We start from the raw sequence: 16,673 nt of genomic DNA, 5'->3' as shown, positions 1-16,673 counted from the left end.
ATTTAAGTGTCTCTTTTAAATGGCTAAAGTCAGGTGGAATGACTCTGGATCTGTGAATAAGCAAAGGAATAAGCATCTGAAAAAAAAACAAAATAAAACATACTTGTCTTACTTCAGAGGACTGACAGGAATGCTGTAGGTAGTTCTGTCCAGATGCTTGCTATTGCTTTTCTTTGTGTAATCACCTTCAGAAATTGGTTAAGTTCATTTCAAAGCTAGGTAACTCATTTTTCTTCGTTACTTCTGTGAGGTAACTAGCTGACAGCTTCATTTTTCTGAAGATTCTACTTCCAGGCTTAATTATCCTTGTTTTTCTCTTTCCTCCCTTGGCCACTTTACCATAGCTGTTTGACCTTGTGACTACACTGTTCTTCAGTTTAAATGGCTATTTTGATACCACTTCTTCACCTAGCAGACCTTTGTACTTTTTAGAAATGAATTTCACTCCTGTTAAAATTTCTAGGGAGACAATTATCTGGCTGTATTTTGAATCATATAAATCATACTTGAATTCTTGAATCATGTACTAAATACTTGAAACACAAGTATTTTTGCTTAAGAAAGTGTCATACAAATGAGGAAAACTTTATAGTTCCTGTGCTTTCTGTAAGATAGTATACCATTGCTTCTGCAGCTTGTATGAGGCTTATTACTTTGTGGGAAAAGTGTTGCAATTAAAAAGTCTGGTTTGGAAAAAAGCGATGTTAAAAAAATTTTCAGTTGTTAGCCTTATAAATTTTGTCACTTGTTCTTTTGTCAAATATTACCCTAATATTTCCTACATATATAGTTTTTCTTATAAAATGTAAAAGGGCAATAAAATACAGAAAATTAATCTGTTTCTCCATGCATATTCAGATGTTGCTTTCATTAGTAACACTACAGAAAATTTGAAATGTGGCTTTTAAAAATAGCTAATCATGTCATGATGTCCATACTTTTCTACTGGATTTTTTTGCATATTGTTGGGAGGGGGGTGGTTGTAGCTGCACTTTCATATTCTAACCTTAAAATTAGTAATTATTTTTAATTTACTGAGCACTATATAGGCTTTTCAATGTATGTCTCCTGTATGTTAACATCCAGACTTACCCAGCAAGATACTCCTGGGTACCTAATATTTGCCAAATGATGCTGTAGATTTTCAGTATTCTGGGCCATGGGTTTTTCATAATTTCTTTGATAATTACTGTATTACATGGCAGTTTGGTATATACTTACATTATATGAAGCAGACTGAGAAACTTGTGGTTTTCATACTGAATAGTTTTTGTCTATCCAGATCCACAAAGGAATTTAAATGCTTCCATTGCTATTTAGTTTAAGATGCACAAAGGCTTTCATGTGCTTTTAACTTAAACCTAGATCATGTCAAAAATTTTAACTTTCTTCTAAGAGGTTTCCTTTGTGCATCAATATAACTCTAATCACCTAGTTGGGATAACCTAGTTGAAATAACTAGCTAGCCAGAATTATCCTTATCTCACACTGCAAGCCTTTGAGGACTTAGAAAGAGAAACCACTGTAGGGGCTGAAACAGTAGGTGATGCTGACACACCTAGTGCACTAGCTAGAGCTCAGTGTAGAGCATTTATATATATATATAATTGGAGCTATTTTTGCTAATGGATTTGATTATTAAACTTTTAAAATGCTTGTGCAGCTACTGTTGTCCTACTGTTCTGCAGAGTTTCAAATTTGCATACCTATGTGCACATAAGCAGCATTTCAGTTCTCGAAAGGGAAAATATTTCAGTCTCAAACTTTTTCAGTATTTTCAGATGTTTGCTTCACATTCCTATATTCCCTTTCCTATATTCACTGCTTTCTTTCAGATCATTGTCTGTTGTGAATTTATTGTTGTACTGCTTTATTTTCATCCACTGTAAATTAAATGTTGATATCTAACCAGGGCTGTGGCTTCTATTTGAGCACAGGGTGCTAGAGGTTGGATATAGAACTTTATAGTCTGCTAGATAATGGCATGGTTGTTTGTAGCAAACAGGTCATTTTGTTTTGATACAAGCCATTGCTCAAGGTGACTTTTCACAGATTAAAGCATTAATAGTGCTTTGACTGAACTGGTGACAGTGAAGCATAAGGAGGCATTTCAAAAAGTTCTTAAGATATAACATTCAGCAGGCTAGAACCATAAGAATAAAGTATTTCATATATCCTTTTGTTTTAAATTAAATACTGAACAGAATGGTTACTAAAGCTATACCCCAGTGCAATATTTTTATTTCAAACCTTGCAGATTAAGCATGGATATTTCAGAGAGCAGTGGTGTGAATCTGTATCCCATGGAACCAGCAACAGCTTTAGAATTTCAGGAGTCTACAGTAAAGTGTGTTTATCTACCTTTTATAGAGAAAAATAGTGCATTTGTTAGATTCATCATATTCAAGTTTTGACACAATGAATCACATATTTGCATTTGTTTATCTTTATACATAGCAGTCAAATGCAGATGGAGATGTCTTCCCTTGGTCAGGTATGTTGAGTGTGTCATTACAAAATATTTGGGGGGAAAACATGGGAAATGAGCCAACAATTTCATCAATTATTAATCTACCAGGTAGGGAAGGGAAAAAATTAGTAGGCTGGAGGACAAAACTAATTCTTCTTAAATGTTTTTATGGAATTGCTTTTATTTTTTTATATGCATATATATAATTTTTTTTCTGGGTTTATCAGTTAATTTTTCATTTTATTTTTTTTCCCCCTTGTGTGTGACTTTCATGTATGCCAGTTCACAGCACAGTTATGCATACTCATCTACCATCCCACCCCGCTATATTCCTGTTCTGGTGTAGGAGAAGAGTACGTTCATTAAGGATAACACAGAAATTTTTTGTACACTAAAAACTATTGTTTTCCCAGAGCATGTCACTGTAGTTACAGAGAGTATATAAAGTATGAGTTTTACAGTGTGATATATGCTGCTTATTATTTGATCTGTATCCTGACTGGTGGACCTGGTATTCTTTATGAAGCCATTTATTTACCTGTTAGCACTGGAACTGCAAGTATATAGTGTCTGCTTACTACTTTGCTTTTCATCACAGTGTTTGTAAGAAATACTTCTGAGGTAATGTTATGCCAAAAAAAAAAAATAATTTCCAGTGATAAACAGTCTAAAGAGTTATTTTTCTTACAGAGAGAAAATGCTGAAGAGGAACTAGAATTTCAGAGGAGGAAGGAGTTGATTATGGAGAAAGCAAAGCTGGAAGGGAGACCTTGTGAAAAGGGTGAAAAATGGTCATTGAATCAGGTATGGAGGTGTCTAGATGCATTAGATGTGGAAATGTTTGGAACTGATCATTGCATTCTCTCAGTTTGTGCGTGGAGATGATAGTGGGCTTAGGTCCATTGAGGTTGGGTTTTTTTGCCTTAGCGTGAATCTCAAGGTTTGGCTGTGAACAGGAATATGATTAAGACCAATTTTCAGGGAAAAAAACTGATATAATGGAACTAATAAAAGTCTTTCTTTTTCCCAATAAAAACTACTATAGTTGCAGTGGCTGTGTGCCCCTGGAAAAAAAGAAGTCATCTCAAAGTTAGATCTTGAATAAAATGAAACACCTGATTCCTCTTACCCCTCACCCCAAATACTGTTATAGTTATGTAAGCTGCTAAGTTTTTGTTAACAGCACTATTTTTAATTTTTAATGTTTAATGTTGCAAACAGACTGTATATAGGTTGAGATGATAGTTTTAGTTTCAGAAATATCTTAAATGTTGTGTACATTGCAATGATCCAGAAATAACTATTAAAAAAATAATTTAAATATTTGATGCATATGTTGTTAATTCAGAACTTGTTTGTAGAGGGATTTTTGTGACTGCTCTTGCAAGAAGATTCTTAGAACAAAATTACATATGTTCTGTCTAAATTAGTAGTACCTTAATATGGTCTATCTTATCCAGACGTAGACTGAATCTGGTTTATCTTGATGCTTCTCAAATATTTTTAGTATAATCATAATTACCATCAAATATTCCTATGATATCATTGTGATACTGTTAGTCCTACTTTTGTCTTTGTTTTTTTCTTTAAAATACCAAATTTACAAAAATTGAGTTGATTAATCTCTTTTGTTATATTGTCATACGTTGGGGTTACTACACTTTATTTGGAACAGTTCTTACTACATTGCTGATGCTAACAGATAAGGTTAATTCACTGTCAAAAATGTGTGTGGTCTCGCTTTTGATGAACTGTTTAACAAGAACACTGCTGATTCACTTTCAAGAACCTTTTAAAAAGAAAGAAAGAAATCTTTCTAAACAGTTGCAGAGGGTCTGATGTGAACTGTTAGCAGGCGAAAGCCCTAGGCGTGTTCCATGAAATGGAGACATGTCTTGCAAGGGCAAGTTTTTAAATCATGCCACATTCTCTGTAGCACAGTAAGCACTTCTGTTACTTCTTGTGATACTCAATCAATTCAATTTAGCGTAAATTCAAAATTCTGACTAGTGATTTACGTGCTGTGAGAGAGTTTAGGCCTGCAACATAGGAATAATTAGCAGGTCTGTCACAAGAACATAGTCCCTGAGCACAGGAGTGCTCAAGCATGGAAGTCCCCAGGTAGAGCTGGCTGGGATCAGATGAATATGATTAATAAACTGAAGAATTTTTTTTTAAGCTTGAAAAGGAGCCAAGAAAGGTCATGAGGTAAAATGAGTGTAATCCCATCTCGTTAACTTTTGGAAAGCTCGGTGACTGTTGGCACCAAGTGTTCCAAGTGCTGTCTTTTGTTTCATTTGTTATTGATAAAGAGAAAAAAAAGACCCTAAGGAAATTATTTTGAATTGAATTATAATTTGGTTTTACTTATGTCAGCTGTGTTTCAGCTGAGTTATGATTGATGCAGAATTAATGGTTGTATTTTGTAGTTGTTAACGTGATTTACATGTTTCCAGTTTAACTATAGCAGAAGTGGTAACAAAAGGTATGTTATATTGCAGTTATAAAATGAGCTGCTTACGGAATACTTCTCTCTTCAAATCTATATTAAAAAATCTATATTTGCATCTTAAACTCTTGGTGATAGTTCAATTACAAAATCTGTGAAACAAAATTGGATACTGCATTTGAACCAACATATGTTAACATCTTATAAATGCAGTTAGGATTGAGACTAAAAAATGAATGACAAATCTGTGTGATTAATCTCCACAAGGTTTTTGTGAATGTTGTTCATCTAGCAATAAAATATTATTCATGAAAATTGATTCAGTGAAAAAAATAATAATTAAGTACTCATGTATGTCTGAGTATCATGAATAAAATATCCTGTTGTGGTGTACCACTAATATAGTTGCTGAATTTTATTATTTTTTTTCCTCTCCCTGCCCCTTTTCGAAACATGCAGAATGATCTGATTGTTTGGAATGCTAGTGGGCAAACCTCCCACAATGAGGTAAGACGCTAATGCCATTTGTTTGTCTCTTACAGGTTTTACCTGGTTCGTATGGGTCTGCCTATGGTTCATACACTAAACAAAGCATGTAATTGAGTATCACAGAAAATATAACTGAGTTCATCAGTAATGACTATGTAGTTTATTTGGCCTGTGGTTTATTCTTGTTGTTGTAAGGATTTACCAGGGAATAGAAATACACTTTCTAATAAGCTTGTTTCTGAGTTATGTAGTTTAGTATAAAACATTTTTTTTTTTTTTTACATTTTGTTCGTTCTGCCACATTTTCTTTTTTTGACTCTTCCTTGTTTCACAAGTTTTTTTCTATTGGTTTTAATGAAATTTCTTTTTGCACAGTTGTCATGTTCTTGATTAGTTTTCAGAGGGGAGTCTGATTTTACTGATTCTGTTGCTTTCACAGTGCAAATCTTAGCAGAAGGTCAAAAAAGGAAACTGTAGGGAGCTCCTTATGGAGATCTTTTATCTTTATATTTTCTGTGCAGAAATAGAGCTTCTCCCTTTGCACTGCACTGTGTATGAGCATCTTGTAAATTCTTGAGCACCCACCCAGCCGCCTTCTACCAGTCTTGGTGATGGGACTCCTGTGGTTTCTGGCTCCCTGAGGAATCACTTTTAAAATAGGATTTCCATTATGGAGCTTGGTTATGGACTCTTCCTATGTTACCATTGGTGGTATGATTATACCTCATGTTCTCCTGTATGCCACCACTCCATTCCTCCTGCTGCAGCTGTTCACCCCTGACCCTGAACTAGGCTATAGTGCTCTGAGGTGTATGCTGAATGTCCTCTTCTGCTTTTTAGTTAGAAATTCAGTGTTGCATGGAAAATACCATGCTGAATGGCAATTAATTCTGTGAAAGAAACAAACATAACTAAGGAAAAAACATGTCTTTGTTTTTCTAAATGTTCTATGCCACAAAAATGTACATTTGATGGAACCAAATGATTACATGGGAGAAAACTGAGAAACAATTGAGCTTATTTATAGCTAGGGGTAATATATTGCAGTCTTTGGTTAGAAACTCATCTTTTCCAGCAAAGGAATAGGGCACAATGAAAAAAGAGAGAATGTCATAGGTTTGAGGCTATATTGTGATCAGATTATGGTGATACAGTTGTAGCATGCAGTATTGTTACCTTTTGCATTTTATATAGTCAGTTGTGCTGAGATTTTCTGGATGTTACTCTTACTTAGATTCATGTTCTTGAATTACACAGAGCAAGGATAAAAGTCCAACAATGTCTCCTACGACAAACACCACGATCCCTTTTGGCCTGAAGCCACGCTCAGGTAATGTGGGAAAGAAAATCAACCATATTGTATGTACTCTTTCTTTTTTTACGTCTGTGTTATTAATATATGTCTGTATTTTTTTCCCTTAAGAAGGCACTAATGAAACATTTTCTGTACAACAGCTAAAAGATTAGAATATTTTAAGGTTATAGGTTTTAATAGATTGAATTTGTTACACATGTATTCGGCACATTATATATGGATTACTTTTCATCCTTGTGAATAATTAGATGTTTTATAAAATTATATGTATGTATGTATAAAAATGTGTGTGTTTAAATACACATACTTTATACATATATGCATATATATCATCTGTGCTGACATATACTAATTGAAATACAATTTTTACTTTACAGTTTAGATATTGCTGAATAAATACACGTGAATAATTAGGCTCTTTTTGAAAACGCTTATGCATTTCTCTGAAAATTGCTCATTGCAGTGAGCTTTTCAGTAGTTATGCTTGTGTAAGGATGATTAGATGTTTACTTCAGCCAGCAGCTGAGTTTAATGAATTTGCAGTGCACTAAATCTGCATAACTATCAATCTTCTAATCAAGCAGCAGTTTATTTAAAACAAACAAACAAGCAAACAAACAACATTTCCCCCCCAACCCAACCCAAAACCCCTCTCACAAAAAAACCCCATAGATGTATTTGAGGGCTTGGATAACAACTTCCTTTAAAAACAATTAGCTACACGATTAAACTCACTTTTTATATTCTCTGTGCTGAGGTAGTCAATGTTGTTAAGTCATCTCACATCACCTTTGAAGAGTAACTGCAGGTTTTTCAGTATGTTCCAGCATCCTAACACTGTAATTCTGTTTTATCTCATTCACCACAAATGCTTTTAATAAAATGCTGGTAAACCACTACAAGCTTGTAGTTTCCATAACAAAATGTCTTGGCAATAATGGCAGCAGTTTCATATTTGAATGTTTAAGAAATTGTACCCATAGATATGTTTTTTTTAAAGAAAAGATTTTAAAAGCAAATAAAATGGTATCGAACCAACCTTGTTTCATGAAAAGGATTTTTCAAATTTCTCATGCATTTATGATACACAGTTTGACAGATCACTTGTATTTCTTAGTTTGTTGGACTGTTAAACTCTGGCTCTATTCTTGTATGCTCTGGGTGCTTTAGATATGTCGCTACTTATATATTTAAAGTGTGGGTTAAATGATGAGCAAATGAGTCCTTTCAGGATTTGGAAAAAAAAATAATCCATTGAGTAATATTGCACAGTCCAGTGGCAGCATTTTCCTCGATGGTATTACTGCAAGATTTGTGAAGGCAAACAGGCCCATGCCATGTTGCAGCTTTCACAGGATGTAGCCTATGTTCTGCTGAGCTGCCAATGAAATCTGCTGCCGGGGACTGGAACCAGTGCCGTGCAAGAGAATGCAAGACTGTGGCTTCTCGTTCAAGCATTAGTTTAACATGTGCTTCTGAATGTTGGTATATCAGTGTGCCAAGATTTCCTATACTTAATTACTCTAATAGGTCAGGGCAAAATACCCTAGTGAATCTTTTTTTAGAGGATTTCTAGTAAGACTGGATTGCAATGGTTGTTGCAGTCCTTTGCAACAAATCCTCCAAGTCGCATGATGAAAGACCAAATGTGCACAACTACTACAGTTCTTCCCCGCACTATGTTGCAGCTGTATATATAGCCTCTTTGAATACCCAAGTCAATCGGTTATAAGCTGTCAATTTCCTACATTGTACCAATTCAAATTCATACATTTGAATCATTTTGAGAATGCCAATACAATAGTGTATTTTGGTTACAGCTGTTGCAGAAAACTCAATAACCTGAATTTATTTTCCTTTCCATGTTATACATTAAAGAGTCACCATGCTTGAGCCATTACTGCACAATCTTTCACCTCATCACATCCAGTTTCAGTCATTTTACCTTAAATTTATACCACAGTAAGACAGGGGAATATGCCAACAGTAAAACTTTAGGTCCAACCTCAGATAAAAAGACAGTATATTAGCTGTGCAGCACAATGTAACAAAGTGAAACCTTGGAAAGCGGTAGTGAAGCTGCATGTTGTTCCCTCTCCTGCTCCCACCCTGGAATTACTTTAAAAGTAGCATTAAAGTTAGTTTTGCTAACATACAAGAATAATTTACATGTAAAAGTAGTACATGACCAAAAATACTGGTATGTTTAAATCCTGCATGTTTTTCCCATTAAAGCTGGTTAGTTTGCTATGTCTCTAGTTTCTTCACTGTTATTTCCTTTAAAACTTTGTGCAGGTTTGGTGTGAGTTGAACCACTCTACCACTGTCTGAATTTGAACTTATTAATTATGTACTGCTTTATTGCCCTAGAGCTGAGCTAGTCTAGGGGTTCAGCAATTCTGTGATCCAGGAAAGTTTTTCAGCTCAGTTTGTAGTTTATTTTAATAGCTTTTGTTCATTTAAGTTCTTCATGGCCTTAGGGGAAACTTTAAAACTAACTGAAAATGAGTTTTAGCTATTTAACTTCATTAGCGCTTACATTTGAATTACTTGCTTCTATAAATCTTTTAAATATAAGTGCCAGATAAAAAGAACATTAAAGTGTTCTAACACTCTTAAGTGTACATCACAATCTGTGGAAAAAATAGTGGCAAATTTTCAGTGAAAATATATGCAACTGTACCTTTCTGAAATGGGAGAGTTTATGTTCACTGTGTTTATTTTCATCTCTTCTGAATGAATGTTGCTTTCTATTTGACCACTCCTCCGCCCCGTCGTTGTTTCATAATGATTTATGTCCCTTGGAAGGGTGAAAGTAAACAGTTCTAGATTTCTAGTAAGGATTCCAGGTTTTTTGAAGTACACACACAAATGGAAGTGCTTCCAGAGGATAAACCACAGTGGCTTAAACTTCTGTGCTAGTACATACTGCTATGTGTTCAGGATTGCAAGTCCTTTTATTCTTTCATTTTAAAGTTAGGCAAAACACTGGGAAAATTTGTATCTGATGTCTGACATCAGATATGCTTTGAAAATGCTTTGAAAGGTAATGAATATGTTTTGATGTCTTGACAGATTATTTTCAAGGGTCTGATCTTTATGTAGCAGGTAAAAACAGAGAGGTTTTCTTAATTTTTCAGAATATTTCCTCCTGTATTTTAAATACTTTCATAGAGTATGGGCTTCTCAAATTCATGTTAATTTTGAAAAACTTAAAAAATTACTATTGAAAAGAACCAATGATTACAAATTTTATTAGAACTATAGTTTTGCCCGTGGCAAGTGCTTTTGCTGTCTGAAAAGAATGACTCAAAATAGTTAATAAATTTAAACTCTTTGTGCATGACTCGTGAATTGATTAAAATGTTCAGTGGTGCTAATTGTCGAAACAGAGTGTTACAAAGTTCTTGCCACAATATCTTTAATATGCCAGACCTTCAAGCCTGAACATCTACTAATACATCTTGCAGTACTCAAGAATATTTTTCCTTTTGTTCTGTGCCGTTTTGAGGTCACTATGTTTCATAGTTTCTGCTGAACAAGGTGACAGCAATACAGAAAAATGAAAATATTGTACTTTCAGAGGCTAAAAGCAGCACTGACAAAACTCAAAATTGCAGAGCAGTTTGTATTGTGAAATCAAAAGTTGTTCCCTTGCAACTGTTTACTTAGCATAATCTTACTCATTAACCCAGTGTTTGTCTAATGTCTAATATCTGGATATTTACTCCTTCCATTTGTTTCCTTCCCTAACTGCACTGTCCGTGTACTTTGGAAAATAATGTGAATCCTAATTGCCAGCATAATTAAAGACTTTTATCATTTGCCATGAATCTGTATTCTGTTACCCACTGTTTACTTTGCTCAGAGTTTAAGTTGTGCTGACTCTCAGATTCAGCTGACCTGGTGTCCCAATAGCCAGAAGCAGTAAAAAGCTGGCTTTGGAAAAAGGTATGATGGCTAAAGAGAGAGAACTCTTGAACTGATGAGTGTGAAGAAAATTTTAAGGTGGAGTTTTATACCACACTGTCTGAATTATCATGTTAATACAATTTCCAGAATTGTGGGAAGGAGAAAGTTCATGTGATTAAGTTCCTTATGATTATTAATTTGGAATAGTATAATATAGGGACATTCTGTGCTCACTGAAACTTTACCTTGGAGTTTCTCCTAATATTAAATGGTTTTAGCTGCTTTTTTTATCTACATGGTCATTTTAAATTGATTTAGGGTTATGGCTAAGCATTTAGAGTAGAGGTAGTTTATAATCAGTTTAGTTTGTTGCTTGTGTGGGGGATTCAGTAGATAAAACATGGAAATACGTGTAGGAAACCAAGAAATGAGCGAGTTCATAATTTTTGCGGCAGAAGTGGTAAGGAACGTAATGATCAGATACAGGAAAATCTCATTAAGGCATGACATCATTGTGAAGGGCAAAGAAAGAGAGGCTTAAGTTCTGTGTCAGCAAATAGGAAACCAGGGGGAAGCTTTGAAAGGATCGGTGATGTGCTAAGACAAGCAGGGAGGAGATTTTAAGGATGTTGGTGTCCAGTTCTGAAACACTGTAGAATGGAGGCTTGAGGAAAGTTTGGGCAGAAATCCTTGCCACAATCAAGACAGGAGACAGAAATGCAGAGTAGATGAGAAAGGAATAAAAATGTCTGCTGAAAGATTTGAGGAACAAGAAAGAGGTGTTGTCATGACTGGTTGAAGGAGAAAAGGCAGAATGGATGGAGAATAGGGACTGTATTGCTGTGCAAGTTGAGCTCCATAATGAGTTGATGGATGGTCATGAACTGTCATCTGGTGATGACTGTTTTACAGTCATCTGGTGAATAGTCTTCAGACTCTGTTGCAGCTTCTGTAGAAATGTGCAATTCTACATGCTTTATGGAGCCCAGCTGGATCATTACTGAACTCACGTTTGTTAGAAGACTGTCTACAGTGCAGGTTTGCCAAGGCTCGTGGTGCAGACTCAGGATCATCCTTTGGAATTCTTGTATGTCACTTCTTGTCCCTGGAAAGTCTGTAAAAGTTGCAGAGGACCAGAACTTTCCTCGGGTGGGGGGCCCATTGTAGCTTTGAACTTATTGCTGGAGAGAGTCAGCAAGAAATGAAAGTAGTGCTGCATGTACTATTAAGTGAATTAAATAAAAAGAAAATGTAGTACATGTACTTACAGAACATATTTCAACAGAATGAGAGTCCAAGGGATAATATAGTTGCTACTGATAAAAATAAACTAGGAAGTTGTAATGTAATAATATTTTTATATGGATGTGTAAGTTTTCTTGTCTTTGGGGGAGGAAGTGTTCATATTACATAGTTACCAAAAATACCAGAATTCTTATTCTCTGAACTTTGCATTGCGGAACTTCATAGCTGATATGTTTAGCCCCTGATTCACAGAGTCAAGGTTTTTTGTCAAGCTATAACGTAAAATCTGTGGGTACTTTTTCTTAAAACTTGGTTGAAAAGAAGTTGTATGAAGTGCTATGGTTACAATGAACTTGCTAAGCTTAACAGCCTTAACTGCGCATATAATGTATGATTTGCAAGTACTAACATATAACTTTTCATTCTTTTTATTCTGCACCATCTTTCATTCTTTTCTCAAAAATTACACATTTTATATTAATCATCTTTGAATTACATCTTTGTCATTACCATACAATCCTAATGCCATATATGAAATGCTGCTGCCCACTTTTATCCCTTCTCTGGTCCTTACACCACCATGGCTGGACTGGCTATCACTCCCCTCCAGCAGACCCATCCCTCAGTCTTTCTCCTATTTCCTTCAACACACTTACACAGGCACAAACATGGGACAACTTTAGCTACAGTATCCCATCTGAAGGAGACAGTGACAATGGTAGGTGTTCCATATATAATTTACTTAATTTTGTTTCCAGAAACCTGAATATATGGCAAATGCTCCATGTGGCTAAGGATGAAAGATGGTACTCTTGAGGGAATGTTTATAAGACTCAACACCTCAGAGGATGCATGTTAATTTATTGTAGAATACATATTATTAAAACTAAATGACTGACGTGTCACTGTTTTCAAGTCTGGCAAAAACACTTTCCCCATGACATCTGCTCCAAGAACTATTTCCAACATAGGTTTATTTATTTACTTTATTTTCAAGCGTTTATAAAAGTTGTACTCAAACAACAATTAGCTTTGCTGCTGTCTTTTCTGCATTTTTTTATTTATTATTTTTTGAGAGGTACTGACTGTTAATGAAAATATCCTGCTCCCATCAGCAGTTTTTGATGCAGATGCATAACTAACTTCATTAGAAGATAAATCCTTGAAGAAATAAAGCTGAAACAATCAGCTAAGCAAAAATAGTAGGTTTTGTCCGACAGAATCTGTTAGTAAGCGGTCAGACTTCTCTGTGTGTAGTGAAGACGAGGTACATTAGTGGACTTTGCTGCTTTTGTTTCATTTTTCTCCAGGGTGTCATTGTTGAGTCATGGCTTTAATATGCAAAGCTGGCCATGTTTGGGCTATCAGGATCTTATAATGCATTAATACTTAAATGTCAGATGGAAGAAACAGATCCTAGACAATTAAACTGTTTGTAATTATTGGATAGGGAGACCATTTTTTTTTTTTTTTAAAGTAGGACTTTTGTTCTTCCAGTTGCCCTAAATTACAAGGGTGTTTAGATATTAGAAGGCAGTGAACCTGTCAGAAGCATCAGATTGAAACCAAGACCACAAATCTTGAATGATAAATACCAGCATTCGTAGTTCAGTCCATTACTTGACAGTACTTTCTATTGCCAGAGTGTTCTTGTATATAAACCCATAAAAGACAGCATATGTAAGGAATCGGCTTTGTAAAGGAAATACGTATGGAATATAAGAATTGTGATAATGGTAAGTGGAAAAACTGAATTTAGTTCAGGATGGTATGAAGCCAACTTCATGTTTCGCTGATGAATATTCTAACAAAGAAAGCTAGAGGTACTTCTATTGGTGCAGAATTTGATTTGTAATCTGGATTTGCTATTGTTTTGTTCCTCTAAATAAAACGAGCAGTACAGACTAGCATGTGCTTGTGCATTTGGAAGAGATGTCTCATGCCATTCAAATCTTAAGCCAAATGCAAATATTAGTGGTTACCTTGGGCTGTTAGACAGAAAACTGCTTTTACAAGTATATTTTTTTTTATTCAGATTTTACAACTATAACTTTTTTTTATTCAAGACTGTTGCCTTTCTGTTTAGAGTTTATCTAAGGTGTATCTTCCTATGGTAGGAAGTAAAATGGACCAAAGACCATTCTCTGGTGGTGAGGTTAGTTGGCAGAGCATGATTCAAACACATACCTAAGCACTCTTACTTTCCAAAACAGGATGGCTGCATTTAAGCTACCTTTAGGTAATGTCCTTTGCCTGTGCTATTCCTCAAGATATACCTAGACATTGTGTGGAAAAGAGGTGGGTTTGCACTGACCAAAACTGTACCAGGAAGCAATGTTCACAGTATTAATATGTGCAGGCTTGCGAGTATAGGTGTAGCCTTTGATGTAGAAAAGCCATGCATCAATGTAGCATCTTAACTTCGTATCATCTTTAATGTAACTATCTGGCATCAGCTTTGCAACAGTGGAGGCTAAGTCTAGAATTTCTGGGAGGTTATAAGGCTTGGAATAGACAGGTCTCCCAAGACCAATGTCCATACCATTGTGGAAGCTTTGGTTTAGCAAATACTGTATAACAACTTCACTCTTAAATTTGGACTGAATAAATCGAACAAAGAGAAATCTAACCATAAACTTTTAGCCTGACTTCATCTCTGCCTGTCTTTTGTCTATTATTTTTAGAGTCAGGTTAAATAATTTTATTGCTTACCTGAAGGATAACGTTGTCACACTAAGTACTTTGGACACTGGATTCTTTGATGTGCTATAAATAGTGACCTATGTGCACTGTAAGTACAAAAATGAAAATTTTGACGAGGGAGTTTGTCTTTGACAGAGATATGTTAAATACATACAGTGTTATTCGCTATTATCCATTTGACTTGTTAAGACTTGTACAAAATACTTTTTAAAAAAAAAAAATAATATTGGAACAAGCATTATGTAGTGCCCTTGGCTCACCAAGGGTTCAAAAAGCAGAAACACACTTGTGGAGAGCAGAGCCTGGACCTTCGGGGGTGTGTGAGGTGTGAGCTCCCCTTGCTGGAAAAAGTGTGGAGTGCAGAGAAGCAAGCAATGCCCAGCACTACCAAAACTCCCTGCGTTAGAACATTTTCCTTTAAATTCAGTATATAACTGAAACTTTTATAACTAATGCTTTTGAGAGTGTTTTGTTTGCTTTTTTTTTAATCAATTAAACTTATTTTATTTAGAAACTTTTAATTGTAGTTTCATGCAGCCTTGAGATTAGCCTGTCTTTTTCCTCATGGTGGAATGTCTGTCTCATTCGTGAATGGAATTGCATAAGTTACGTTGCTACTTACTTTTTATTAACAGTTGTAGTCTGAAATTGGAAGGAAGATCTTGGGACATTCATATTGACTTAGCAAAGGCCTAAGCAAAGACAGGTGTGGCCAAACTGAATTTAAGTCCATAATAATACTCTGATACTTGCAAAATTGAACATAAATATGAACTAATTATTTTGTAGGAAATCCTTTGAAATATTGCTGCTGCTAATAAAATTACAGTGCTATTTAAATACAATTTAATTACTGTTACTCTTCAAGTATGGTTTTATCTGGGTATTTCATCTGTGAGAGACACCAAAGCTCAATTAGTGTTATACAATGAACCATTTCTAAAATGAAAATCTAGAAGTTGCAGCTACGGTTTGTAATAAAAGTGATAGGAGATTTTTATTTAATCTCTTAAAAATTTAGAAGCAGTCTCCAGTGAATTGTTACAGAGTTGCTAATGCAGAAATTTTAACTCAGTACAATACAGTTCTGTACATTTAATAGAAGTCCTGGGAAAGAGTTTCTGCACTTTGAAAACTTGGGAGTTGATTTTCTTTGTTGTTCTTGTAGCTGTCCTAAACTATACAATTTAGTATGTAGTTTATTAAATAACATTTTAGCTATTTCTAGTTAATTAATTTTCACCATATTTAAGTACCTTCATCAGAAATTTACCGATGTACTGATTAGTTTTAAATTATCTAAATCAGTAGGTAATGCTTTTGAAATGGTGCGGTTAAATCAGATATATAGATCGTTATACTTCATAACAATAGCAGTTACAGCCGTTAACAACCTTTATGTTTGGGTATGTGCAGTCATAGCCTCTGTACTAAATGTTAAGTAGCTCATAGTTGTTGATATACCGTGCTTTTGAACAGAGTTCTATTGGGAGCTTGTAGTTTGCCATGTCCAAAAGCAAAGATAAAATACGGACCTATTGAATCTGAAGGCACGACTCCGCTACACTCAAGTTATGTGTGGGAGGTCAGCAAAGTTGACCTTTGTCAAAAAATGTTTTTATTATGATGTGTGCACCTGTGTGTAGGTGCTTCTGAATGGTGGCACTGGTGAAGCTACGCAGTCTACCTGGAGAAGGAAACCGAGCTGCAGTCAGTATCTGTAGTTCTCAGTTCTGCATGTTCTTTACATGACACTCTCCCACTCTGCCAGTGGGATTTCTGATGATATTAAGAAGGTTAGAGTTTATTAACATAAACCTGTAATATTTAGGTGTTCTATTTAAAAGCAGTTTTGTTTAATGAATAGCCTTTAATATGGCATTTCCTGAAATTACCGATTTAGCAGCAGTAGTAGATTTCAGTTGTCTGTGAAAAGTTATAACTATGACTGTGTGAGTCAAGTATTAGAAGGAAGCATGTTTGGGAACTGGCCATAGTTTATTCTGTCTTGGTGCCTCAGATAAGTAGCCTAAGGATATGTAAGGAGTTTGTTGCCTTAAGCTCTTTTCAGTAAATAAGGGAAAGAACTG

General features: G+C 35.1%; 1 protein-coding gene across 6 annotated transcripts in view; it reads left to right on the top strand.

The window, feature by feature from the left end:
• LRCH1 (leucine rich repeats and calponin homology domain containing 1) overlaps positions 1–16,673 on the top strand; it is a 133,347-nt gene that overhangs the window by 88,245 nt on the left and 28,429 nt on the right. For 3 of the 6 annotated variants that reach the window (XR_013926097.1, XR_013926098.1, XM_080375833.1), the window contains exons 12-16: positions 2,258–2,347; positions 2,458–2,494; positions 3,161–3,274; positions 5,379–5,426; positions 6,666–6,738. Coding sequence is in view for 1 of the 6 variants with exons in the window: in XM_080375833.1 (XP_080231959.1) it covers positions 2,258–2,347; positions 2,458–2,494; positions 3,161–3,274; positions 5,379–5,426; positions 6,666–6,738 (362 nt within the window). In the remaining 5 variants the exon portion in view is untranslated. The remainder of the gene's footprint in view (positions 1–2,257; positions 2,348–2,457; positions 2,495–3,160; positions 3,275–5,378; positions 5,427–6,665; positions 6,739–16,673) is intronic. The other 3 variants (XR_013926094.1, XR_013926096.1, XR_013926095.1) reach the window with 2 other exon arrangements.

Source organism: Falco punctatus (assembly GCF_963210335.1).
Source record: "Falco punctatus genome assembly, chromosome: 2".
Taxonomy (NCBI): Eukaryota; Metazoa; Chordata; class Aves; order Falconiformes; family Falconidae; genus Falco; species Falco punctatus.
The sequence above is the reverse complement of the archived record's forward strand: the minus strand, read 5'-3'. Positions and strand labels throughout refer to the sequence as shown.